Source organism: Maylandia zebra, linkage group LG9, assembly GCF_041146795.1.
Source record: "Maylandia zebra isolate NMK-2024a linkage group LG9, Mzebra_GT3a, whole genome shotgun sequence".
Lineage (NCBI taxonomy): Eukaryota > Metazoa > Chordata > Actinopteri > Cichliformes > Cichlidae > Maylandia > Maylandia zebra.
Window position 1 is genome coordinate 37,517,314 of NC_135175.1, and position 26,918 is coordinate 37,544,231.

The 26,918-nt window shown below is 42.8% G+C and overlaps 1 protein-coding gene across 11 annotated transcripts in view; it reads right to left on the minus strand.

Moving 5' to 3' along the window:
• The window catches only part of LOC101480758 (receptor-type tyrosine-protein phosphatase mu), a 222,954-nt gene that overhangs the window by 131,360 nt on the left and 64,676 nt on the right, over positions 1 to 26,918 (minus strand). For all 11 annotated transcript variants that reach the window (XM_024803717.2, XM_024803716.2, XM_024803718.2 and 8 more), the window contains exons 3-9: positions 25,047 to 25,214; positions 24,860 to 24,969; positions 18,828 to 18,906; positions 17,989 to 18,104; positions 17,703 to 17,877; positions 15,454 to 15,566; positions 14,942 to 15,122 (exon numbers count right to left, since the gene is read on the minus strand). In XM_024803717.2, coding sequence (XP_024659485.1) covers positions 14,942 to 15,122; positions 15,454 to 15,566; positions 17,703 to 17,877; positions 17,989 to 18,104; positions 18,828 to 18,906; positions 24,860 to 24,969; positions 25,047 to 25,214 — 942 coding nt within the window. The remainder of the gene's footprint in view (positions 1 to 14,941; positions 15,123 to 15,453; positions 15,567 to 17,702; positions 17,878 to 17,988; positions 18,105 to 18,827; positions 18,907 to 24,859; positions 24,970 to 25,046; positions 25,215 to 26,918) is intronic.

The window sequence follows — 26,918 nt, forward strand, 5'->3', positions numbered from 1 at the left end:
GGGTTTTAAAGGTAGAAAAAGCCAAATGGCAGTCCGTGGTGATGTAAGTGTTAATATTTCAGTTTTCTGGGTCTTTGGAACTCAGAAACCAAATGAATTAAAAGCTGTGGTTATGGACAATTTCTTTTAAGATTTATAGACTAAATGTTGAAGTGCTAAATCTGATCAGAAGACGATGAAATGACCTGGCTGACTTTATCAAAGTAAAGCTGCCTTCCCTCCTGGGTCCGGTGTAAAGAGCTGCTTTTCTTTTTTTCTTATTCTTTTTTTCTATTTTCTTATTTGGACTCTGCTTGTAAATCTGTCCTCGACGTAGGCTCCTTGGCTAACTGATTTTACCAGAGCCGCTAGAAAAGAATGTAGAAGATGTGAAAGACGGTGGAAAAAAGAGAAAGCTCTTAAGACTAGCTGGAAAGTCTATCAGAAAGCAGTAAAGGCTGCCAAGCACTCCTATTTTTCCCAACTTATTGCTGCCAGCTTGCATAACCCTCGTGTTCTATATAAATCTAGAAATTCTGTACTTAATACAGAAGGCTATGTTCTTTTGCACTCTTCTGAGGTTATGTGCAATAAGTTTCTTAATTATTTTGTGGACAAGATTGCTAGTTTGAGACCTCTGACTCTATCTATTGCTGACCCAGCCATGCATGGTTCTTGCTCAGGTTTGTTCTCTGCTATTCTACCAATTCTTTTACCTGATTTAGAGAAACTTGTGCTGAATGCTCAACTGTGTGGCTCTCCAAATGACGTTGTTCCTCCCCGTTTTCTCAAAAAGGGATTTCCTACCATCGGACCACACATTCTGAACATTATTAATACTAGTCTTTTGTCTTGGTGCATTGTCAATCATCCAGGAAAGCAAATCTCCAAAAGTTGATTCTGTTCCTCTGGACGTAGCTACAAAACGCTACGTTCAGATGAACAGAATCAACTTTTGGAGACTAGTCTTTTGTCTGGTCAAGTACCTAGGGAGTTTAAGCATAGTCATACATCCTTTACTTAAGAAACCAGGCTGCTTCATGCCCTGGAGGACGGGGCTGTGGCCCCCCCACACCCTCTAGCAGATCATTACATGAAGGAACCTTTTAAAAAACAAAAAACAAGCGCGTCCATGCTCACAGGTGTACACACGGGTGATCACACCCACAAACTACACCCTTTTTGGCTCCTACCTCAAAGCACACTGTGTTCTGTTGATCTTATGTGCTGCACAATAATGTTTAACATTTAGTATTTACTGTCATATTCCCATATATCATTGTGATGTTGTTTATTCTATTACTCTTGTTCTCTTCTGCTTGTTTTCTTTTTTCTTTCTCAGCAGGTGATCCAGGTGATTGATATATGCTTTTTCTTTTCTTTTTTTCTTCTTTTTTTTTCTTTTTCTGCTCATTCTGTTGGTTTTTGGTTTTTGCCCTTCTCCCCCGTCCCTCTTCTCAGCTGTTTCTCTTTCCCTCTTTCTTTCTCCCCTTGGCTTAATCCCCTCTGCTTTGGGGTGTTCCACAGGGATCTATTCTTGGGCCGTTATTGTTTTCACTGTACCTTTTGCCTCTTGGCGCGATTTTCCAAAAACATAAAGTGTCATTCCATCCATCTGACTGCCAGTTTTATTTACCTTTTAGTCATTCTGATAGTTTCCCAAGTTGACCTCTGCTTTACTGCCTTAGTAATGTTAAAGCATGGATGGCCAAAAACTTTTTAAATTTTAATGATCGGAAGACGGAAGCGATCTTATTTGGTCCAAATCATTTTTCTCACGCTCCAGATGTTGATCTTGCCGCTTTGACTTCCCATTTAAAGAGTTCGATCACAAATCTCGGAGTAAAAATTGATTCTGCACTTACCTTTGGTCAGGTAAACGGGGTGGTAAAATCAGCATTTTATCACCTCAGACGTTTATCAAAGGTTAAGCCCTTTCTTTCCAAGCGTGACTTGAAAAGTGTTATTCACGCCTTTATTTTTTCACATTTAGATTATTGCAATTCTCTTTTAATAGGGGTTGGGCAGGGCACTTTATCACGCTTGCAACTAGTGCAAAATGCTGCGGCACGATTTTTAACTGGTAGAAGGAAATTCGACCACATCACTCCGGTTTTGGTCTCTCTACATTGGCTTCCAATTGAATTTAGGATCCGTTTTAAAGTCCTTTCATTGGTTTTTAAATCTCTAAAGGGTCTGGCACCTGTTTATTTGTCTGATTTGTTAAAGCCCCATGTCCTCATTCACTCGCTTCGGTCAGCTGAGCAGCTGTTGCTGCTTTCAGTCCCAAAGTCACGGCTGAAACTTATAGTAGACCGGGCGTTCTCTGTTGCAGCACCGATGCTTTGGAATAGCCTTCCACTCCATATTAGACAGGCTACATCAGTGCCAGTTTTTAAGTCCAGATTAAAAACCTATTTTTATTCCCTGGCTTTTAACTCTGTGGGTAACTGACATTTTATTTATTAATTTTATTGTTATGTCTGCTTTTTGCTATTTTATTACTATATTTATATTTGTATTGTACAGCACTTTGGTCTACCAGGTGTATTTTTAAAGTGCTATATAAATAAACGATAATGATGATGATCTTCTTATGGCCTCTGACAGTGGACTCGTCTCTGTGCTTGTCCTGCTAGACCTCAGTGCAGCATTCGATACTGTCGACCATAATATCCTATTAGAGCGATTAGAACACGCTGTAGGTATTACAGGTACTGCACTGCAGTGGTTTGTATCATATCTATCTAATAGACTCCAGTTTGTGCATGTAAATGGAGAGTCCTCTTCACACACTGAGGTTAATTATGGAGTTCCACAGGGTTCAGTGCTAGGACCAATTCTGTTTACATTATACATGCTTCCCTTAGGCAGCATCATTAGAAGACATAGCATACATTTACACTGCTATGCAGATGACACCCAGCTCTATCTGTCCATGAAGCCAGATAACACACACCAATGAGTTAAACTGCAGGAATGTCTTAAAGACATAAAGACCTGGATGGCCGCTAACTTTCTGCTTCTTAATTCAGATCAAACTGAGGTTATTGTACTCGGCCCTGAAAATCTTAGAAATATGGTATCTAACGTCTTGATGCATGCTCAAGTTGATTCTGTTCATCTGGACGTAGCGTTTTCAGTGAGAGAAACATTTCGTCACTCATCCAAGTGGCTTCTTCAGTCTCAGCTGACTGCAGGTTTCAATCTTATAAACAGTACATTTGCATAATGACTGAAACCAGAAGTCCAGATGAACAGATTCAACTTTTGGAAATATGGTATCTAACCTGATTCTTACTCTGGGTGGCATTACCTTGGCCACCGGTAACACTGTGAGGAACCAGGATATGTCCTTCAATGCACATATTAAACAAATATGTAAGACTGCTTTCTTCCATTTGCGCAACATCTCTAAAGTTAGAAATATCCTGTCTCAGAGTGATGCTGAAAAACTAGTTCATGCATTTATTATTTCCAGGCTGGACGACTGTAATTCATTATTATCAGGAAGTCCTAAAAACTCCCTGAAAAGCCTTCAGCTGATCCAAAATGCTGCAGCAAGAGTCCTGACAGGGACTAGAAAGAGAGAGCAGATTTCTCCTGTTTTGGCTTCTTGTTAAAATCCAGAATTCAAAATCCTGCTTCTCACATAGAAGTTCTTAAATAATCAGGCCCCATCTTATCTTAATGACCTTGTAGTACCATATCACCCTATTAGAGCACTTCGCTCTCGCACTGCAGGCTTACTTGTTGTTCCTAGAGTATTTAAAAGTAGAATGGGGGGGAGAGTCTTCAGTGCGCTGGTTTCAATATCTAATAATTAGTAACACACACACACACACACACACACACACACACACACACACACACACACACAAGCTGTGGACTCTCATTCTCCACATTACCAGGACATGTTTGTTGCCCACATGAGTCTTTTTTTAATCTTCTGCTGGGTTTAAAAAGCTGAACTCGTCTCCCTCTGCGTTTCTGAGCCTCCCTCTTCCTGTGACCTTTTCAGCCAACACGACCCTGACTGATGGAAACAGATTTCCAGCATTCACCCTGCTGACACACACACACACACACACACACACACACACACACACACACACACACACACACACACACACACACACACACACACACACACAGCTGGTGCTTTGTTCTCAGTGAAAAGCAGGAAATTTCAACCTTTCAGAGTTTTATGATGAGAACCTCGCTTTCTCCTCCTTTATCACGGCGTTTCTTTGGAGCTGGGTGTTAAACGATTACAGTGAAATAACTTTGCCTCCATAGAATTATGAAACCCGGTCAATATAAAATCGATAGAAGTCATTTTGTTCCACATCGTCCAGCCCTTTTCTTTAACACATATTAACCGAACTGAGCTCATATACTGTAAATGGCTCGTAGCCTAACGCCCCCTACAGTCTGTGGCCATAAACGCTTACCAGCTAATGACATGCTGCAGATATGTGCATAAATCAGTGATGCTAATGTTTTTGTATGAGGAACAAATCACCTTTCATAAAGTGACACATAAACACACACTCAGAATTATTACTGCTCTCTTTTTTCTGTGGATGTTCTGAGGTCACTTCCTGTCTGATGGATTGTCCACACTCTTCCTCGTGCCGCTGTTACATGTGTTCACTTTAAACACCACAGAAGAACAGATTACAGGCAGAGAGACGAGTGATGAACGTCTGAAGGTGACTTTAAGATGAAGGAGAGGAGGAGGAGGAGAGGTTTAATTTTTCATTTCCAGGAGATTTAATATGAGAGGATGGCTGAAGACGAAGAGAGATGAGAATCAGTGATGGATGATCGAAGGCGCTGACCAGAACAGCCGCTTAGTGAGAGAGCAGCTGGAAACCAGTGAATCCAGTCTAAATACAGATCAGGTTCTCCATATCCTGTGACAGGGGAACTTTCTGCCATGAACGTTCTGCTACACATGAACGTTATGGTACAGATGAATGTTCTGTTATACATGAACTTTACGGTACAGGTGAACGTTCTGATATGAACGCTACGCTACACATGAACGTTCTGCTATGAACGTTCTGTTACACATGAACGTTATGGTACAGGTGACCGTTCTGCTACATATGAACGTTACGGTACACATGAACGTTACAGTACAGGTAACATTCTGCTACACATGAACGTCATAGTACAGGTGAACGTTCTGCTATGAACGTTCTGTTACACATGAACATTACGGTACAGGTGAACGTTCTGCTACAAATGAACGTTATGGTACAGATGAATGTTCTGTTATACATGAACTTTACGGTACAGGTGAACGTTCTGATATGAACGCTACGCTACACATGAACGTTATGCTACAGGTGAACGTTCTGCTATGAACGTTCTGTTACACATGAACGTTATGGTACAGGTGACCGTTCTGTTACACATGAACGTTATGGTACAGGTGACCGTTCTGCTACATATGAACGTTACGGTACACATGAACGTTACAGTACAGGTAACATTCTGCTACACATGAACGTCATAGTACAGGTAAACGTTCTGCCATGAACGTTCTGCTACAAATGAATGTTATGGTACAGGTGAACGTTCTGCTACACACGAACGTTATGGTACAGGTGAACGTTCTGCTATGAACGTTCTGTTACACACAAACGTTACGGTACAGGTGAACGTTCTGCCATGAATGTTGTGCTACACATGAACGTTACGGTATAGGTGAACGTTCTGCTATGAACGTTCTGCAACAAATGAACGTTACGGTACAGGTGAACGTTCTGCTATGAACGCTCTGTTACAAATGAACGTTACGGTATAGGTGAACAGTCTGCCATGAACGTTCTGCTACATGTGAACGTTACGGTACAGGTGAACGTTCTGCTTCAAATGAACGTTACGGTACAGGTGAACGTTCTGCTATGAACGTTCTGCTACACATGAACATTACGGTATAGGTGAACTTTCTGCTATGAACGTTCTGCTACACATGAACATTACGGTATAGGTGAACTTTCTGCTACAAATGAACATTACGGTACAGGTGAACGTTCTGCTACAAATGAACGTTACGGTACAGGTGAACGTTCTGCTACATGTGAACGTTACGGTATAGGTGAACGTTCTGCTACATGTGAACGTTACGGTATAGGTGAACGTTCTGCTACACATGAACATTACAGTACAGGTGAACGTTCTGCTACAAATGAACGTTACGGTACAGGTGAACGTTCTGCTACACATGAACATTACAGTACAGGTGAACGTTCTGCTACACATGAACATTACAGTACAGGTGAACGTTCTGCTATGAACGTTCTGTTACAAATGAACGTTACGGTATAGGTGAACGTTCTGTTACAAATGAACGTTACGGTATAGGTGAACGTTCTGTTACACATGAATACAATAAGAACTTCTTAGATGACTTGTCTGATCTGTTGGCTGAAATTATGCCAAAATATGATCATGTCCTTATTATTGGGGACTTCAATATTCATGTGTGCTGCCCTGACAAGCCAATGGCAAAGGACTTTTTAAATCTTATTGACTCTTTTGATCTTGTGCAACCTGTGTCTGTGCCTACACAAAAATATGGGCACACGTTGGATCTTGTTTTAACTCACAATTTACCTGTCTCTAACTTAGAGGTCTGTGATATTGTATGGTCAGACCATAGGCCTGTCTTGTTTGAGGTTTTCCTTCCTTGTACCAAAGTTAATCTTCCTCCTGTTGCTGCTAGGAGCTGTCGTATTTTTAACCCTTCCTCTGCTGGACAGTTCTCTAATGTTTTTAATCCAAACGGCGGCCTTCCTGATTTCATATGCAATGATACAGAAGAGCTGAGTACGTGGTTTTACTCTGTCTGCCAAACTGCTTTAGATTCAGTGGCCCCCTTTAAGCTTAGGCAAGTAAAAGCCAAATCTGAACCCTGGCTGAATGAAGACACCCGGGCTGCCAGAAGAAAGTGTAGGAGAGCTGAACGTAAATGGAAGAAGGATCAACTTCAGGTGTCATACCAAATGTTACAAGACTACTGGAATTCTTACCAGAAAACTGTAAAAGATGCTAAGAGGAAACATTTCGCTACTATTATTCAGGCAAATTGTCGTAAGCCTCATGTCTTATTCAAGACTATTGACATGGTCCTTCATGCTCCACAGACTGCTGGAGTCTTCTCGGGAAATTTGTGAAAACTTCCTACACTTTTTTATTGATAAAGTGCTATCTGTCAAAGCGCAGACTTCCCAGTCCGTTCTCGACCCTTCTACCCCTGTCCCTAGTTCTGCTGTCTTTGACAGGTTCGAGCCAGTTTCCTTGCTCTGCCTGCAGGAGTTGGTTGCTCACATGAAGCCCTCAGCTTCCCCTTATGATGCTCTCCCTCCTCGATTTTTCAAAGAGGTTTTTCTCACTATAGCATCAGCTGTACAATCCATTGTAAATAGTAGTTTGTCCTCTGGTGTTGTACCTGTCAATCTCAAACATGCGGTGATTCAGCCTCTACTCAAGAAACCTGCTCTTGATCCTGATATTATTGCGAATTACAGACCTATTTCCAAACTGCCTTTTATCTCAAAGATTCTTGAAAAGGTCGTTTACAAGCAATTAATGTCCTTCCTAGAAGAACACGGTATTTTAGAAGTTTTCCAATCTGGTTTTAAAGCTTTACATAGTACCGGATCTGCCCTTTTAAGAGTTTTTAATGATGTGTTTTTGGCAAATGACTCAGGTGACTGTGTTATTATCGTGCTGTTAGATTTAACTGCTGCTTTTGATACAGTGGATCATAATATTTTAATTTCCCGTTTAGAGCAGTTGGTGGGTATGCGGAGTGCCGCACTGCAGTGGCTCAGATCCTATTTGGCAGAGCGAACTTTCTCTGTGAAACTCGGGGAGTTTGTATCCTCTGCTGCTTCTCTTCAATGTGGGGTCCCACAGGGTTCAGTTTTAGGCCCGCTTCTTTTCTCTCTAGATCTCCGACCCCTTGGGTCTATTTTCAGGAAACGTGGGATTTCTTTCCACTGCTACGCCGATGACTCCCAGATTTATTTCCCACTTAAAAAGATAAATGGCTTCTCAGTAGACTCGCTGCTCAGATGCCTTGATGAAATAAGGGCCTGGATGGCTTTGAACCTTTTACATTTTAATGAACAGAAAACAGAAGTGATGGTTTTTGGTGGCGCTTCTGAGGCCACTATTATAGATCTTGGTTCACTGGCACAGTATGTTAAACCAGTCATCACTAATCTGGGAGTTAAAATAGAGGCAAATCTTAAACTTGAAAGCCAGGTCAGAGCTGTTGTAAGATCTAGCTTTTTTCATTTGAGGGAATTAGCCAAAATAAAACCCATCTTATCGAAACAGCATTTTGAGACAGTAATCCATGCCTTTGTTACTTCTAGGCTGGATTATTGTAACACACTTTATTTTGGGGTTAGTGATGCGTCCATTAGGCGGCTGCAGGTTGTGAAAAATGCTGCAGCACGTCTTTTAACTGGAACAAAAAGGTTTGAGCACATTACCCCAATTTTAATTTCACTCCACTGGCTACCTGTACATTTTAGGATTGTTTTTAAAATTCTCTTATTTGCTTTTAAATCTCTTAATGGCCTGGCCCCCCCCTACCTCTCGGAGCTACTACAACCATATACACCTGCCTGTTCCCTTAGGTCCGCCAATCAGCAGCTCCTTAAGGTACCGAAAACTAAGTATAAATCAAATTCAAATTCAAATTCAAATTTTATTTGTCACGTACACAGTCATACACAGTACGATATGTAGTGAAATGCTTGGACAACTGCTCGTGACCTAAAGAAAACAAAAAAGGAAAAGGCTATGAATAAGACAGGAAATGAATATGAAAAATTAAAAAGGTGATCGTGCTTTTGCTGTAGTTGCTCCAAAGTTGTGGAATGATCTGCCCTTGCATGTTAGTCAGGCCTCTTCCCTCTCTGAATTTAAAAGTCTTCTTAAAACATATTTATTCGCTGAAGCCTTTGGCATTGATTAGAGGGGTTGACTCAATTTGTTTTGACATGTTTCAATTTATTTTAGTTTTTTAGTTATTTATTTTATCTTATCTCATTTTAATTTTCTTTACTTATGCTTTTAGCATGTACAGCACTTTGTGAACTCTGGTTTTATGTTAAAGTGCTTTATAAATAAAGGTGGTATGGTACGTTACGGTACAGGTAAACGGTCTGCCATGAACGTTGTGCTACAGGTGATCATGCTGCCTCACACTGACACAAACACATTCATGAACTTGCTCGCCTTCAATTTTCATTTCACATTTTGTCTCTCATGTCTGAACTTCATTCCGCAATCATTCCCAGGGGGAAACAAACAGACGCTGCGACTTTGGGACAACGATGTCAGCGTCCACTGAGACATCTATTGTGTTGGCAATCCTCTGAGCCGTGCTCGCTGTCTTTTAGCTCTGGTTTGGTCTCCACCAGCTGCTTGCTTAAAATCAGCTTGGGTCTCACTTATAAAGGCCTGATGACGACTTCTCAGTATTAGACAGCATAATGCTGGAACGTCGGAGAACCAAGCACAGAAGTAAAAGCACTAAAACGTCAGAGAGCTGAGCAGAGCGTGAAAATCTGAGGTGGAAAGAGAAAAAACTCAAATATTCATGTGATATTTTTCTAAAAGCCTCAACAAACAGCACACACACTTTAATGGATGTTAACACACACACACACACACACACACACACAAAGGTTTTTATTTCATGACCGATGCTCAACTCTTCATCTTTCTATAAGCGGGAGGATTCCAGCTCGGCTCTCCTCGGCTTCTGGGTTCGCTCTGACTTCTGGTGCCACCAAACGTTCAGGTTTTCAGTTTTACTCGATTTATCAATGTCTGCTTCTCAGGATCAGCTCTGATACTGACACCTAGGCTTTTTACCACCCACAGCTTTAAACGTATTGATCGTGTACAGCTGCTCGTCCAGCAGACGGATGTCTCAAGAAGCATTTAAAGATGTTATTGATTCATTTTGAGGCTCCACCCACACGGCGTTTGTATTCAGAGCTTTCCTCCCTCTGTCTTTAAAGGACTCATCAGCTCTGCAAACATCTGATTTTCATGAATAAACAGATGAGTGAGCACACAGAGGACAGACGTGGTTACAAAGTGTCCAGGTGCATAATGGGAAATGCAAGAATCAGTGTTGAATGAGAATGTGTTTGATTGTTCTGCCGTGTTTACCTCTGACTACATGTACTACTAAATGTAATAAAGTTTGTTTTTACATGGCAGTGTGTATGTGAATAATAATAATAACAATAATGAAGTAGAAGAAAACATCAAGTGACTGCAGAGAGATAACACAGCCTTCTCTAGACGGCCTGAACTGAAAACAAATGTTTGTTACATCAGTGAAGCTTTATCAGAGTTTCGTTTATACATCAGAGGATGAATAAAGTTTGATTGAACACACCACAGATCACAGGGAGATGTTCAGACGGCCTCGCTGATCCTGATGGAACGTGAAGAGTTTGTCGCACTGATCAGTGATCAAGATGAGGGTATGAAGCAGAATGTGAAATGACGAAGTCCTGTTTATCTGCCACCACGCTGAGTCGCCTCACTGAGCTCTAAGTCCTAAAGCTTGTATGATGGACACACTCATCCATTATTGACGACACACACACACGCAGGCTGCTTCATAATTGATCAGCACTAAAATGAATAAATAAAAGTGAGTTGAAGAAAGAGACGAGTGCCATCAGAGCGAATGTTGAGAGTGTGTGTATCACAACACTAACAGTGTGTGAGCCGTCAGTCACACACACACACACTCACAGTTTTTAACATATCTTTGGTTTCTCCGTGTTTCCTGCTGTCAATCTCAGAGGAGCGCTTGCTTTAGTCTGCTGACAGTCCCAGAGAGGTGGAGGTTATCACACAGACTGACACAATCACTTTGTTTTGTGATCTAGGACATACTGAGGAACCAAAAAACTCTCACCGACTGTGAGAACACTACCAAGGGCCATTAGAACCTCATACAGGCTGTGAGAACACTACCAAGAACCATTAGAACCTCATACGTGCTGTGAGAACATTACCAAGTAGGACTGTGTGATATGACTAAAATCTCATATCCCGATATAAGATATTTATCGTCCCAACAATGACATAAATCACAAAAGTTTTACATTTTCTGTAAATTCTGTGAATCTCGGGCAGCTCGACTTGTGTGACGTGCTTTCAGCTGAGTGTCGTGTAGCTGGAGTCGAGTGTTTTAACTGATGAGAGATGAGATGATGAGATAGCCTTTATTTGTCAGTTGCAGGTCTTTTGCCCACAACCGAGATGACAGACCTTGCCGACCGTACATACAATACAAACATCACATTGGGGAGACAGGTCAGGCCAGGTAGCGAGGAAAAAAAAACACTGAAATGTGCAACACAAAAGGATAATACAGGAATGCACAGGTATCAACACACCATAACACCAGACTTCTCGTTAAAGGGTGTCAATAGCATTCAGAGACCAGTTGATCAAATCCATAATTCTCTTTTAGGTTTTAGACACAGACTGTGAGAGAGTGTTCCAGGGAAAGTAATACAAAAAAGACACGAGACTAGACAAGGACATAAGAACTAGCAGGAAAGATAAGGGAGAGGAGAAAAGTGCGTCCGCCTCCTCCGAGAGCCAAATCAAGATGCACGAAACGATACATTTTTAGACACAAGTTGTAACGGCTGCCGTTTTCTTTGTGAGTATTTATTACACGGCGTGCTGCGGGGAAAAGCCTGTTCTAACGTTGGAGTCTAAGGTTTATTTTGAGCACCTGACTGCTCTTTCTTTGCTTCTCATCCGTAAACTCTCTTCATACTCTTTCACGCGATTCTGAGTCTGACGTGGGGACCCGATTGCACCATAATTTGCATACTACAGTTTTCTGACTTTTCATAACCAAACCATGTCCATGCTACAGAGGTGGCCTCTCATTTAGGAATAAGGGCTCCATTTGTTTTGACTGGACCTTCTGTTTGTCATCATTTCAGTTTATTTTGAAAAATCTCAACAGGCTCTTCAGCTTCATTGTGAAAGGTTTATGTGGAAAATAAACAGGCGGACAGCGGAGCCACACACTGGGTTTACTGTCATTGTTGCTAATGACAGCGTGTAAAAAAAGTCGCTTGTCTCTCCGTAGTGTGGTTATTTTAAATATAAGAGAAAGAGAGAACTTTAAGAGATTACTATAGCCACTACAGTGACCATCAAAACCATGAAAAAAATGTTGCCATAAACAGTTTATTTTGTGACACCACGAAACAAAACGATAGTGTAATATGAAACGATAGATTTTTTCATATCGTCATCCGATATATATATTGTTATATCAAACAGCCCTACTACCAAGGACCATTAGAAACTCATACAGGCTATGAGAACACAGCAGACCTCATCCACACCATCACCGCGTCACCATGAGCAACTAGAGCTTTCTTAAAGACCATTAGCACAAAGACCCTCATCAGGTCTCATTAGAAATGCAGCAAAAGCTGTCAGAGCTTTATCAGCACCAATGATTCACCACAGACCCTTACAATGTCACCAAGAACCATTACAGCCTCCTCAATGACCGAAATAACATCAGTGATCATCAGAACTTGACTGCTGGGCATGTTTTTCATTTTTCCTCCTGGAATAAGAGGCTCTCAGTTGGCTTGTACCAGGAAGTGCATCAAGAATCCAAGTGCATGTAGGACAGCACACATGCGCATAACAGCCTTCAAAAGCACACTAAAGGATGAACCTGCTCCTCACTGTCACAGGTCAGTGTGACAGGAAGCCTCTGAGGGTGGGGGCTATGGAGGGTGTAATGGGGGGGGGGGGGGGGGGGGGGGGGGGTTCTACAGACACACAAGTTTATAGGAACATGACAGTGGCTGCGAGGTGTTGAAATGAGTCATGAAGCAGCAGGTCTGAGACGCCGGCATGTTGAAACATGACAGTTGTTCACAGTGTCGCCACTGGAACGACTGACAGCAGGACTGGAAAACATGAAGTTTGGAGGCAAGCACACAAAAACACGTCAGCATTGGAAACATCTGCATTGATTTTGATTCATATTTTGTTCAAACATGACTTTTTTATGTTGAAGTTTTTTTTATTATTTTTTTCTTAAAGGAAATTGAAGTGAATGCTTTTATAATTATCACTGTGGAAAATAGAGGTGGTGTAGTGCTGACATGAAAAAACTTGCACATTTTCTTTTAACCCTTTAAAGCCGGCCGTTTTGCATAACTATTTTTAAATCCCGGTAGCACTGCAACCATGTAAGCTAGCGCAATAATCTTTTTTGCATATGAAACCGGAGAAGTTGTACTTACATCTTATGCCATCAGCTTGTCCTCGGTCACGGTTTCCTTCCATATATAGCTTTGCAAAAACTGCATAAAAAGCGCTTGCAGCAACAAAAACATAATATTCCAGAAACACGCTTTGCCGATCCGATCAGCTGTTTGTAACACTTCCTACGTCCATCAGCGCGAACTATCGCATGTCCGCCATGTCCTGCCCAAAACCGGAAGTGACGTCATTTTGCGGAAATGTAGTTTTTTTTTTTTACCATCGGGGCCTTATAAGCCTATACTGGTGTCTTTCAAAGTTATGTTTGACTTTATGACTCTCTGTATTGTTTCTGGGATGCTTAGGACTCATATTGCACTGCTGGAAATAGTTTATTTTGATGCACATGCGGTTTTTTTGCAAATGTGCACTATAATATTTATTTTAGTTTTTCCTGCAGTGTATAAAAATTGGTGTATTTCAAAAATAAAACTATGAAGACACTTAAATAAAATTTCCTGTGGTGGGAAACTATTTTGTGCAACTTTTTTGTATTTACAGTTTTGAGGGATAAGCCTCTTAAATTTCTCTAACTAGAAATTTTTTCAATTTTTTTGCAGTTTATCGCATTCTTTGCAATTTTATGTAATTACTATGCACTTAATGCATACATATTATTAAAATTTGGGCTATAATTGTTGTATTGATGTATATCAACTTGAAATTCTCCCAAAAATGTCTCTAGAGCATGTAAAAATATAATATAAGCTCTGGCGGACTTGGTTCTATGGTAGGTCTTAAAGGGTTAAGCTGAGATTGATATTATCATCACCTAAAAAATAACATTGTGGTTTTCTTTAAATTATGATTGTTTTACTAAATATTTTTGTGAATCTAAGTGTCTGCTGATGTTCTTTGTTTAAAAATATAGTTCCTCTTTGAAACACAAAGCTCTTTGTTGCTGTTGATAATGTGATCATGTAAATAAAACTTATACTGACAATAATGTAAGCATATGGGTCATATTCTTTCTATAAATTCAAACACAGGTATGTGAATAAAAACAGATCAAATGAATCTGAATTATGAAGACTGGCACTAATAATAATTACAACGAATAGAAACGTGTGGAACAAGCAAACACTCCACAGATGAAGTAACAACTGCACCAGCAATAAAAAGGCTGCACCTGTGTAATTAGCGAGCTAATTGCTAATAACATCCAGTTTTTTGTTTGCGTACACACACACACACACACACACACACACACACACACACACACACACACCTGCGGCACAGTGTGTTGGTGTGTTCATTCAGGAGATTAACTGCTAGCGTAGTGTGTACGCAGTAGCCATTAGGAGCTAATGAGTGTGATGCTAACAAAGCTGGCTGTCTTAAGGAGCTCATCGTTAACCATTAGCCACCTGATGAGCTCAGTGCTAATGCAGCTTAGCACGGTACGCTAATGACTCAGCCATTAACCTCCTAATAAGAGCAGTGTGAGTGGAGCCACACGGTTAGCTGCTAGCTGCTAGCAATCACCCGAGGGTCTCTACAAAACAAAACCAACTATGATGACATGAAACGGCCCTCATCACTGATTGGCTGCAGGGTTCGACCATGTGACCTCACTTTCACCCACCTGCACACTTGGTCCTGGCTCTGAGCGGTGGCCCGGGGTTCCCTGTGCCTCCATCCAGGGGCCTGGTGAGGAGCACACTGATCTCATACTCTGTGTCGGGGTCCAGATGCCCGATTTTATGAGTGGGCTTATCAACCGGTGTGGTGTCGATCAACATGCCTGCTGTCGTCCGATACTCAACCTGAAAGCGAGCACAATGTTACAGGTAGGCTGCCCCAGAAGTGGACAAAAATCACCCGACCAAAACAAATATAAAGCAAATTCCTGGATCTAAACTTTCTTTGAAAAAAAAATATGCACGCATATACATCTGCACATACATACATACATACTATAGAATTGTAAGTTCTATGCATTACAGAATTCTGCCACAGTTTGTGGCTCCAGCGTCTAAACTTTCTTTGACTATTAGCCTGTTAAAGGGAACAGCAGGCTGATAAGCTAACTATGCAATGTTAGCCAATGTCGTAGCTGTAGCCACACTTCTGAATCAGTGACCAATCAGCACTCACGTCTCGCTCAGTGATTGGTCCGTCCCCATTGATCGAGTTGGCGTTAAGTTGTATCCACAGGTAGGTGGCACCAACTGCTGTCAGCTGAGGAGGGGCGATGGGTACAGGGGGCTCTGAGGGACAAAGGACCAAGATCAGTCTGACAACACACACATGAACACTCACACACACATGAACACTCACACACACATGAACACTCACACACACATGCTCTTCTGGGTTTCACTAAACTCTTGACGAGGGAGGAAGGTGTTAATAAGACAATTAATATTCGTGACCTTCGGCGAATCACGGCAGACCTGGATTCTATTACCCAGAATCCCCGGTGGTGCTGCTCTACTTCGTCTTGACCCACTTCATCAAAAACACACACACACACACCAGCCAGGATACAATGATATCTGTTTTTCACGTTCAAGTTAATGTTCACCTGTGTGTGTGTGTGTGTGTGTGTGTGTGTGTGTGTGTGTGTGTGTGTGTGTGTGTGTGTTATTGTATCAAACACACATACAAAGTCTGAGTGACAGTTCAATCAGAGGTTTAACCGCCGGGGATTGTGGGGATATGTGTCAGGTCATGTGACCAACAAACACCTCCTCACCTGTTATGGTGTTTGTTTGCTTAGAAATGGCACACACAGACACACACTTAATCCTTGTATTGATCAGCTCAGCTGTGAGTAATGTCACTTGGATCTGCTTCTTCTCACATCTACAGACACAAACTGAAATCTGAACTAAACAAATATAAAAGTATATATGAGTGTGTGTGTGTGTATAAAAATAAAACTCGGGTTTCAAGCTGGGGTCCTCAGTAGCTTGAGGGTCCTGCGCAGTATCTTAGCTGTATCTTAGCTGTTCATACTGCACTCTTCTGAACAGAGATCCCTGATGTTGTTCCCGGGACCTGCTGGAGCCACTTGCCTAACTTGAGGGGGTCACTGCCCTGGTCAGCACTGGGACCACTCTTACCTTCGCTCTCTACAACTTCTTCTCCAGCACCGTCAATCTGGTTATCAAAAACCAGGCCTGTACGTCCAGGTAAAAGCACCTACGGAGCTGCCAGAGCCCCGCCCTACATAAAAGGCAGATTCAACATGAAACTGTTTAAAAGCTGCAAACTCAGACGCTCTCTGCTCATCATCCTCCGCCTGGCTTTACGATCCTGAACAAAGAGCCCTAACAGCTGGTAGCGCAGTGCTAGTTAGCATCACCCAGCATGGTGTGCAGTGGGACCTATTTCTGAATGTGCAGTTAGTGTGTCACAAACACTTTGTTGTGTGATGGAAGAGTGCGATATAAACTGTTGTCTCATCAGTTTGTCGTGATATAATCAGAGTATGAAGTGGGTGCTCCACAGCGCCTCTGGTGGCTGAAAATATAAAACAGCGCTGTGATCCCTCAGCGCACATGTGACACAAATACAGAAATAATGAAGTCGGACATCCATGAAACCGTCACAGGCTGCTGATCGATTACTGATGGATCCCATTGATCTGCTGTGATTTCTCCTATTTAGACTGAAACATGCTTAAATGTAAAATCGCAGAATTATGTTCATTTAAGAGAATCTAATAAAACATGAAATCATATTTATACTGCTGGTCTCAGCAGGCACCATCAAATGTGCCGCCATGACTAAACGCCATCGAGGCTCATCCCGCGTTCCTCCGACTCTTCAGCGTGATGGGGTAGGAAAAAAGTGTGGATGAAAGCTACGCTTCAGAGACGCCTGACGGCTCCGTCGCACCGAACACGGTGCGTTTAACGAGTCATCGTTAACACGCTGCGGGCCCGCATGTGCGTTCGGGTTAGGGCGCCAGCACTCTGACAAGCAGCGCCAGAAAGAGGAGGCTTTTACTTTGGCGTGATTCATCTTCACAGAAACATTCTGACAAAACGCCGCCGAGACTCCCGCCTTAAAACGGCGCTCTGACTTTCTAATGAGGCTCTCCTCTAACCCCGCAACACACACACACACAGTCACAAAGCAGTAATGAGGAGCTTTAATAAAACTCTTTCTCGTTTCACGATGGAGTCATTAAAATAAAAAACATGACAAACTGCAGCTTTGATCTGCAGCGAGAGACAGACGAGTGAGGGAGGGGGGTGAGGAGAGGGGGAGGGGGTGAGAAGGAGGGACAGGCGTCCTCTTGTGGAAGACAGGATGATCAGTTTTTTAAGCTTCACATTATTCACATCACTTAAATATATTCAGAGATTATCAGTCAATAAGAGAGCAGCACTCACGTTTGACTGTGAGGTCAGCATAGGAGGACACGCCCACCCCTCGCTCTGATTGGGCGATGCAGCGGTAGCGTCCAGAGTCTCCTTTGGTCGTGTTGTCCACATTGAAGCTCGCCACATAACGCCGAGCATTCAGCGGTTTGGTTTCCCGTACCGCGGCCTGCCGACCGCCCATTCCCTGCCGAGCACAAACACACAAAGTGAAGCAGCCACATACACACACGCCACGCCGAGTGCAGTCTCGCCGCGTGGCGCTCATGTTACTGACTATGGATTATTGATAGATCACCTGCAGGTACAGCAGCAGGTTGCTCTGCGGACGTCCATTGACGGTGCAGTGAAACGTGGCTGTCTGTCCTGCGTTCACCTCCACACCTTTGATATGGAGGAAGTGAGGGGTGCTCACTGAGGACAGGAACACGTAAAACACTGAGGTCAGAGGTCACACACTGCTGACATCACCTGACTGACCATGCTACGGTAACAGTGAGTCTTCTCTCCTCTGATCTCTTCAGCCGAAAAACAAAAATCTCTACGATCCAATTAGAAAATGGATTCTGGAGGATGCAGGTAAGTGTGTGTGTGTGTGTGTGTGTGTGTGTGTGTGTGTGTGTGTGTGTGTGTGTGTGTGTGTGTTTTCAATCAGTTTATTGAACAGTGTTGACGTGAAGTAAGACAGCAAGAAAAAGTTCAGGTCAAAGATGTTTACTCGAGGTTTTTCTTCCATCAAAAAGATGTGTACACACACACACAGTCACACACACCACCCTATGTGTGTGTGTGTGTGTGTTGTGTTCACATAACAAAACAACATAAAAATAGGAGTATTCAGTTGAGCAAGTAGATAAACAGAAGGATGGATCAAAGTCCATGCTAATCAACTTATATTTTAATGAGCTCCCCTGCCTCCACACACACACACACACACACACACACACACACACACACACACACACACACACACACACACACACACACACAGTGACCTTGATTCTACAATACCGGCTCAACTTTTAACATTGTTATCCAATTAAGTAGCCAAACGTCGTTAACCAATTAGGAACTTGTTCTACAAGGGGGCGGTGTCTTCCTGTGTGTCTGTGTGTGCGTGTGTGTGTGTAAACTTACTGCACTGGTGTCCCTGCAGTGAGATGTCCTTGATGGCCAGAATGCCTCTGTGACCGGTGCTGACCGCCTCAAACACCACCTGCACCAAAGACCAAACACCAGCTGTGAAACCTCAGACCTGCTCGTGTTGATAGTTTTAACCCTTTAACATCCACGCATCAAGAGGCCGCCTGCTTCATTTTGGCTGTAAAGCTACAAAATAATTCTCATCTCATCACAGTGTCAGATGTGTAGTTGTCAGTTACCACGGTGTCAGATGTGTAGTTGTCAGTTACCACGGTGTCAGATGTGTATGTCTGTGAAGGTTCTCAATCATCCAGGTCATCGTAGTCTAAGGAGCTTGCAAAGAAAAGCGTCTGGACTTCTTTAAGTTGCTTGAAGACGTTTTACCTCTCATCCGAGAAGCTTCTTCAATTCTAAGGTCAAATGGTGGAGAGTCCCAGATTTAAACCTAGTGGGAATTTCCCCCCACAGAGGGACAAAAGGACCCCCTGATGATCCTCTAATCGCCTGAGCCAAGGTGTGAAACTGGGTGTGGGTCGCAATCAGCCAGGGACTCCCCACCCATTTGACCTTAGAACTGAAGAAGCTTCTCGGATGAGAGGTGAAACGTCTTCAAGCAACTTAAAGAACTCCAGACGCTTTTCTTTGCAAGCTCCTTTGACTGTCAGATGTGTAGTTGTCAGTTACACAATTACCACGGTGTCAGATTTGTAGTTGACAGTTACCAGTGTCAGATGTGACCCTGACCGCGGCTTTTGTCAGTGTTTTCTATTTGTGTCCAAAAAGAAAGAATCTCTGATGTAAGTCAAACATGACTACAGACATCAGTTCAGATTCTCTGCCTGTGAGTTTGATGACTTTAACGTCAGACCGTTTTCTTAATAGTGCTTATATTTTCCATCTGAGTGTAACGAGTGGGCCCAGCAGCGTGCCCTGAGGAACTTCTAACGCCATGACAACAACTTCATGAAGCCAGAGAAAATTCCCCTGCCATATACGTCCTTGATAACCCTCTCTGACACACATTCAGCTGTGTGTGTGTGTGTGTGTGTGTTGTACAGTCAGCATAGAAAATGGAGCCTTACTTCCTGTTGCCGCCCATAACAGGAAGTCCTCCTCCCTCCCGTCTCTCTCAGATATGACTTCTCTTCCCTTCATTCTTCTCTCCTCCCTGCATTTCCTTTTCCAATCTCTCACTTCCTGATTCTTTCTTTCAGTCCTCCCCCGCTTCTCCCCCCTCCACTATCTAATTAAGCCTGTCACTAATGAGCTAGCAGTGTTGTTACCGTGGTGATGCAGCTAATTAGTGATGGCTGCTGTGATGACAGGATGGTTGTTCACAGGCAACAACACCTGCACGTGTGTCTGTGTGTGTGTATTACAATCTGTGTGTTACAGTGTGTGTGTGTGTTAAAGTGTGCGTATGTGTGTTTGTGATACAGTGTGTGTGTATGTGTGTGTTTGTGTGTGTGGCTCCCTGCTGTGGGACTTGATGGTTTATGGGCCGGCGTGCTGACCTGCAGACAGCAGTGTTTGTCTGTCAGACTCAGACAGATGTTGGACAGATGCAGCTGCAGTGACCTCTCCGTTGCCAGGACAACACCTGAACATTGTGCAGGTGTTGACTTATCAGCTGAGCTAGCGTGGTAATTAGTCTGTATGGGAGCAACAGACACCGGCTAATACCGGTCCAGTTTAGGTGAAGTCGAGCATAACAACAACCAGCTACTGCTGGTGACAAATTCGTAGATGGGTATAAAGGTCAAACGTAAATGAGGATTAATGCAGCACTTTTCCAGCATTAAAGTAACTGATCCAGAGTTCAAAGGTCACAGTGTCATGCCAGCGCTACGACCATCCTGGACACAGATCACAAATTGGAGTCAGAAGAAACATTAATGGTCAGAGAAAGCCAGAGCAAGTCACCGCGCCCAGCTTTCAGAGAATAGAATAGAATAGAATAGAATAGAATTCAACTTTATTGTCATTGCACATGCACAGGTACAGGGCAACGAAATGCAGTTTGCATCCATCCAGAAGTGCTTTAGTGATATAGATATATTACAATATATATTAGCAATAATATAGATATGTGAGTATATTACAGAAATGGGTCTATTATGTTATAATGTACACGGTATGAGGTATGTTCTGAATATTCTATAACTATAAGTATGTACAGGCTGTAGTGAGTACAAGCTATGTACAGGATATGAACAGGATATAAATATGAAAAACTATACAGAATATGAAATAAATAACTTTACAGAATCTGAGATATACAGCTATACAGAAATGGGAACTATGCAAGTTGTAAACAGTTGTAGGGTTAAAAATTATCGAATGTACAGAATGATTATTTACACAGAGCTATACAGTAGTGCAGTTAAGATAAGTGAGATATACAGGGAGTGCAGAATTATTAGACAAATGAGTATTTTGTCCACATCATCCTCTTCATGCATGTTGTCTTACTCCAAGCTGTATAGGCTCGAACGCCTACTACCAATTAAGCATATTAGGTGATGTGCATCTCTGTAGTGAGAAGGGGTGTGGTCTAATGACATCAACACCCTATATCAGGTGTGCATAATTATTAGGCAACGTCCTTTCCTTTGGCAAAATGGGTCAAAAGAAGGACTTGACAGGCTCAGAAAAGTCAAAAATAGTGAGATATCTTGCAGAGGGATGCAGCAGTCTCAAAATTGCAAAGCTTCTGAAGCGTGATCATCGAACAATCAAGCGTTTCATTCAAAATAGTCAACAGGGTCGCAAGAAGCGTGTGGAAAAACCAAGGCGCAAAATAACTGCCCATGAACTGAGAAAAGTCAAGCGTGCAGCTGCCAAGATGCCACTTGCCACCAGTTTGGCCATATTTCAGAGCTGCAACATCACTGGAGTGCCCAAAAGCACAAGGTGTGCAATACTCAGAGACATGGCCAAGGTAAGAAAGGCTGAAAGACGACCATCACTGAACAAGACACACAAGCTGAAACGTCAAGACTGGGCCAAGAAATATCTCAAGACTGATTTTCTAAGGTTTTATGGACTGATGAAATGAGAGTGAGTCTTGATGGGCCAGATGGATGGGCCCGTGGCTGGATTGGTAAAGGGCAGAGAGCTCCAGTCTGACTCAGACGCCAGCAAGGTGGAGGTGGAGTACTGGTTTGGGCTGGTATCATCAAAGATGAGCTTGTGGGGCCTTTTCGGGTTGAGGATGGAGTCAAGCTCAACTCCCAGTCCTACTGCCAGTTTCTGGAAGACACCTTCTTCAAGCAGTGGTACAGGAAGGAGTCTGCATCCTTCAAGAAAAACATGATTTTCATGCAGGACAATGCTCCATCACACGCGTCCAAGTACTCCACAGCGTGGCTGGCAAGAAAGGGTATAAAAGAAGAAAAACTAATGACATGGCCACCTTGTTCACCTGATCTGAACCCCATTGAGAACCTGTGGTCCATCATCAAATGTGAGATTTACAAGGAGGGAAAACAGTACACCTCTCTGAACAGTGTCTGGGAGGCTGTGGTTGCTGCTGCACACAATGTTGATGGTGAACAGATCAAAACACTGACAGAATCCATGGATGGCAGGCTTTTGAGTGTCCTTGCAAAGAAAGGTGGCTATATTGGTCGCTGATTTGTTTTTGTTTTGTTTTTGAATGTCAGAAATGTATATTTGTGAATGTGGAGATGTTATATTGGTTTCACTGGTAAAAAGAAATAATTGAAATGGGTATATATTTGTTTTTTGTTAAGTTGCCTAATAATTATGCACAGTAATAGTCACCTGCACACACAGATATCCCCCTAAAATAGCTAAAACTAAAAACAAACTAAAAACTACTTCCACAAACATTCAACTTTGATATTAATGAGTTTTTTGGGTTCATTGAGAACATGGTTGTTGTTCAATAATAAAATTATTCCTCAAAAATACAACTTGCCTAATAATTCTGCACTCCCTGTAATTCCTACAGAGGCTATATAAAGTGCTAGTGGTCGTGAGTGGTGGTTCAGTCCATGTTATTATTGTGTGTTTGAGGGTACAGTTGTCCATTGTGGGTGTGTGTATGTCCAGTCCATGAGTTTAACGTGGGTCAGATGTCAGGAGGCAGAGTTCAGGAGTCTGACAGCTGTGGGGAAGAAGCTGTTCCGGTACCTGGTGGTCTTAGTCCGGAGGCTCCTGTAGCGCCTCCCAGAGGGCAGGAGGGTGAAGAGTCCATGTGATGGGTGACTGGGGTCTTTGATGATTTTCCCAGCCCTTTTCAGACACCGCTTCCTGTAGATGTCTTTTATGGCAGGAAGTGGTGCTCCGGCGATGCGCTGGGCAGTTTTCACGACCCTCTGCAACGCCTTCCGGTCCGAGGCAGAGCAGTTCCCGTACCAGACTGTTATACAGTTGGTCAGGATGCTCTCGATGGTGCAACGATAGAAGTTCACCAGGATGTCTGAGGACAGGTGGTTCTTCCTCAGAGTCCTCAAGAAGAAGAGGCGCTGGTGAGCCTTCTTGACCAGCTTGGAGCAGTTGGTCGTCCAGGTGAGATCCTCGGAGATGTGGACTCCCAGAATGCAATTAGCTTCAACAGAACCGCCTCCAACGCAGTGGGAGGGGCCTCGTAACTTACAGGTAAGTTCAGGAAACATTCTCTCCCATAAGGCTGTTATGAGGGGGGAAACAGTCTGTGTATCAGGCTGTAAATATGCTTGTTTTAACATGGGAGTCTTTGGGACTGACTCACTTCTGCCTCTGCTGGACGTCAGAGAAACTGCAAGTGGTAGAGACATGACAACAACAACACAGAATCTATAAAGAGAGCTGCCTGTGAGTGGTGCAGGTGGAAACACCTTTGTGAATGCTTTCATGTGTTTGTGTGATTTTAATAAGTCCAGCGTCAGACCGACAATCAGCCATAAGTGTTCAGAGCCACACGACTGAAACGCAAAATCACTTCTAAAATGTTGGACAGTAACAGGAACAGATTGGGACGTTGAGTCCAGAGGTTGTGCTGTCGACGGGAGGAAACATTTTTTGGCACTAGAAGGTTCCCGTGGTGAGAAAAACTCACTTCCTGCTGCTGCTCTACACCAAGTGTGCGCCTATGTGTGCGTGTTGAACCAATTAGCAGCAGCCCTCGTGTGGTTTGGAGATGACAGAGCTTTTAAAGCCACATAAAAGAGCTTTCAATACGGATCAGCCACATCCAGAGCGAGTGTGTGTGCATTCGCCTGTGTATCTCTGTGAGGACCACTGCAACTCTCAGGACATGTGAGGATCGCTTTTTGGGACGGAGGGTCCAGACTGGGGGTCAGGGTTTGGTCAGTACCCCAACCACAGTCCTCGCAGTGATAGAAATACCAGCATGTGTGTTATCTCGCTGCTTTCAGACTGCTTTCAAACACACAATAATAACATGGACTGAACCACCACTCACAACCACTAGCACTTTATATAGCCTCTGTAGAAATTATCCACATATCTCACTTATCTTAACTGCACTACTGTATAGCTCTGTGTAAATAATCATTCTGTACATACGATAATTTTTAACCCTACAACTGTTTACAACTTGCATAGTTCCCATTTCTGTATAGCTGTATATCCCAGATTCTGTAAAGTTATTTATTTCATATTCTGTATAGTTTTTCATATTTATATCCTGTTCATATCCTGTACATAGCTTGTACTCACTACAGCCTGTACATACTTATAGTTATAGAATATTCACAACATACTTCATACCGTGTACATTATAACACACCATAATAGACCCATTTCTGTAATATATTCACATATCTATATTATTGCTAATATATATTGTAATATATCTATATCACTAAAGCACTTCTGGATGGATGCAAACTGCATTTCGTTGCCCTGTACCTGTGCATGTGCAATGACAATAAAGTTGAATTCTATTCTATTCTATTCTTTCCAGCCAATCTCCCAGTTTAGTACCACCTGGTATCACACTATTCAGGTAAAACCTGTCAAAAGTAAACGTGCGTGTTTGCGTTAGGGTGGTTTACCTCGTAGTGATTGGGCCAGAAGGTGGACACAGCAAGCTCCACCCCCTTCCAGATGTGGTAGGAGGGGCCTGAGAAGTTAAAGACAGGAACTCCCAGAGGACTACTGTTCTCTGCAGGAAACATATACACCGTCATCATCTGAGAGCTCGGCCTACACTGACTAACCTGCACCAGTGTTCCTGCGTACCTTTGATGTAGACGTTAAGCGTAGCGGGCACGGCACCCTCGCGCCCTCCAACCTGGTAAAACAGGAAACTGAGGCAGTGCGTGTCGTTTTCTCTGAGTGGCGGTAGTAGCAGCTGAGCGCGCTGACCACCATAGCGACCTGACGTGTTCACAAACAGGAAGGAGGAGCCTGCGGAGAGGAAGCAACACCTCATTATAAACAGCCAAGATAAAGTCCTTAAACAGTGACAGACTTCAAAATAAAAAGCATGTTTGTATAGAAATATGTCTTTTTATTTACTTTTAAAATCTTTGTGTATGTGAACAGCACATAAAAAACTGAATGAGTTAAATTTAAAATGGTTTGAATGCAAAACGGGTTAATAATGGTCAGAGGGTCCGGTGGCGCCAGTGTCCGGCAGCCTCGCCTCTGTCAGTGCGCCCCAGGGTGGCTGTGGCTACAATGTAGCTGCCATCACCAGTGTGTGAATGTGTGTGTGAATGGCTGGATGACAGGTTGTGTAAAGCGCTTTGGGGTCCTTAGGGACTAGAAAAGCGCTATACAAATACAGGCCATTTACCAATAAACATGTTTATTAGCATATTAATACATATGATTAATAAACATGTTAATAAACATCAAACTTTCTCACAGTGAACATGTTGAGGATTAACACCCATCAAAATAAAGTCAGACTTTCAGCTCAATGTTTCTGATCATTTATTGGAGCGAATGCCAGACAGCACAGCCTTCAAAATAAAAGCATGTGTGAGGTCACAGGATGGAGAAAATGAAAAGGAGTGAAGACGGTGGGAAAGAGATGAAACAACAGGAAAGGTGAGTCTATTTGTCAGTATGTGACAAATAGGTGAAGTGAGAATAGTGAAGGACAGAAGTGACGGACAAGGTTCAAGGTTCTTTATTATTTGTCACATGCATAGTTATACAAGTATAACACACAGTGAAATGTAGCCTGACACGCTCCTCGACATGTGCAAAAATTGGGGGGGGGGGGGGGGGTGTAGAGGAAGAACATTATATATATATATATATATATATATATATATATATATATATATATATATATTTCGGTTTGGTACGCATATGTATCGAACAATACAACATTTGTAATTTCTTTTATCAATTTTCCTTCTGACGATGCTGTCTGTGTTGAGCACTCAGTGAATCTGTGTTCGACTACTCCGCCTAGGCTGCACTGTCGAGCGCAGATCCACTGAGCGCTCAACACAGACAGCATCATCAGAAGGAAGAGCGCAGGGCAAGCTAGCGAGACAGAAGTTAAGCTCTACTTGCAACAGGCAAATTGAACCTCCCCCACCCTCATTCAGATCTGGCGTTTGGAATTATTTTGGTTTTCATGTGACGTATGACCCTGAAGGTAAGCGAGTCATGGACTAAAGTAAAACAGTATGTTGGATGTGCCATGCAATGCTCAATTACATGGGTGGGAACTAGTGTGTTAGCGCAGTTAGCTCGTTAACGTGTTGGCCGTCTAGCCCCATGCACGGGGTGATCGGCGGTAGCTCGTTAACGGAGATTTGCCGTGTTGTGGCGTTAAGGTCATTTCAACGAGATTAACCTGAAAGCACTAGTGGGAACACAACGAATATGACTGCACATTTACGCCGACATCATCCTAGTGCAAAGACAAGTGGAAGCAGACAAAAAAAAGCAAGCATGCTACTAACTTTAGCCGAGTCATTTAGACAGCTGTTAGCACATGATTCTCCTTATGCTGCTGAGAATATAGCCCAGAAGAAGCGGATAGTATAGCTTTTATTTTGGAAAGAGCCATTTCTCTGTAATAAACTCTCTTTTCCAAAGATGAGTGATTCCTCAATCAGATACAGGGCTCGCAATATCGCTAGCCCG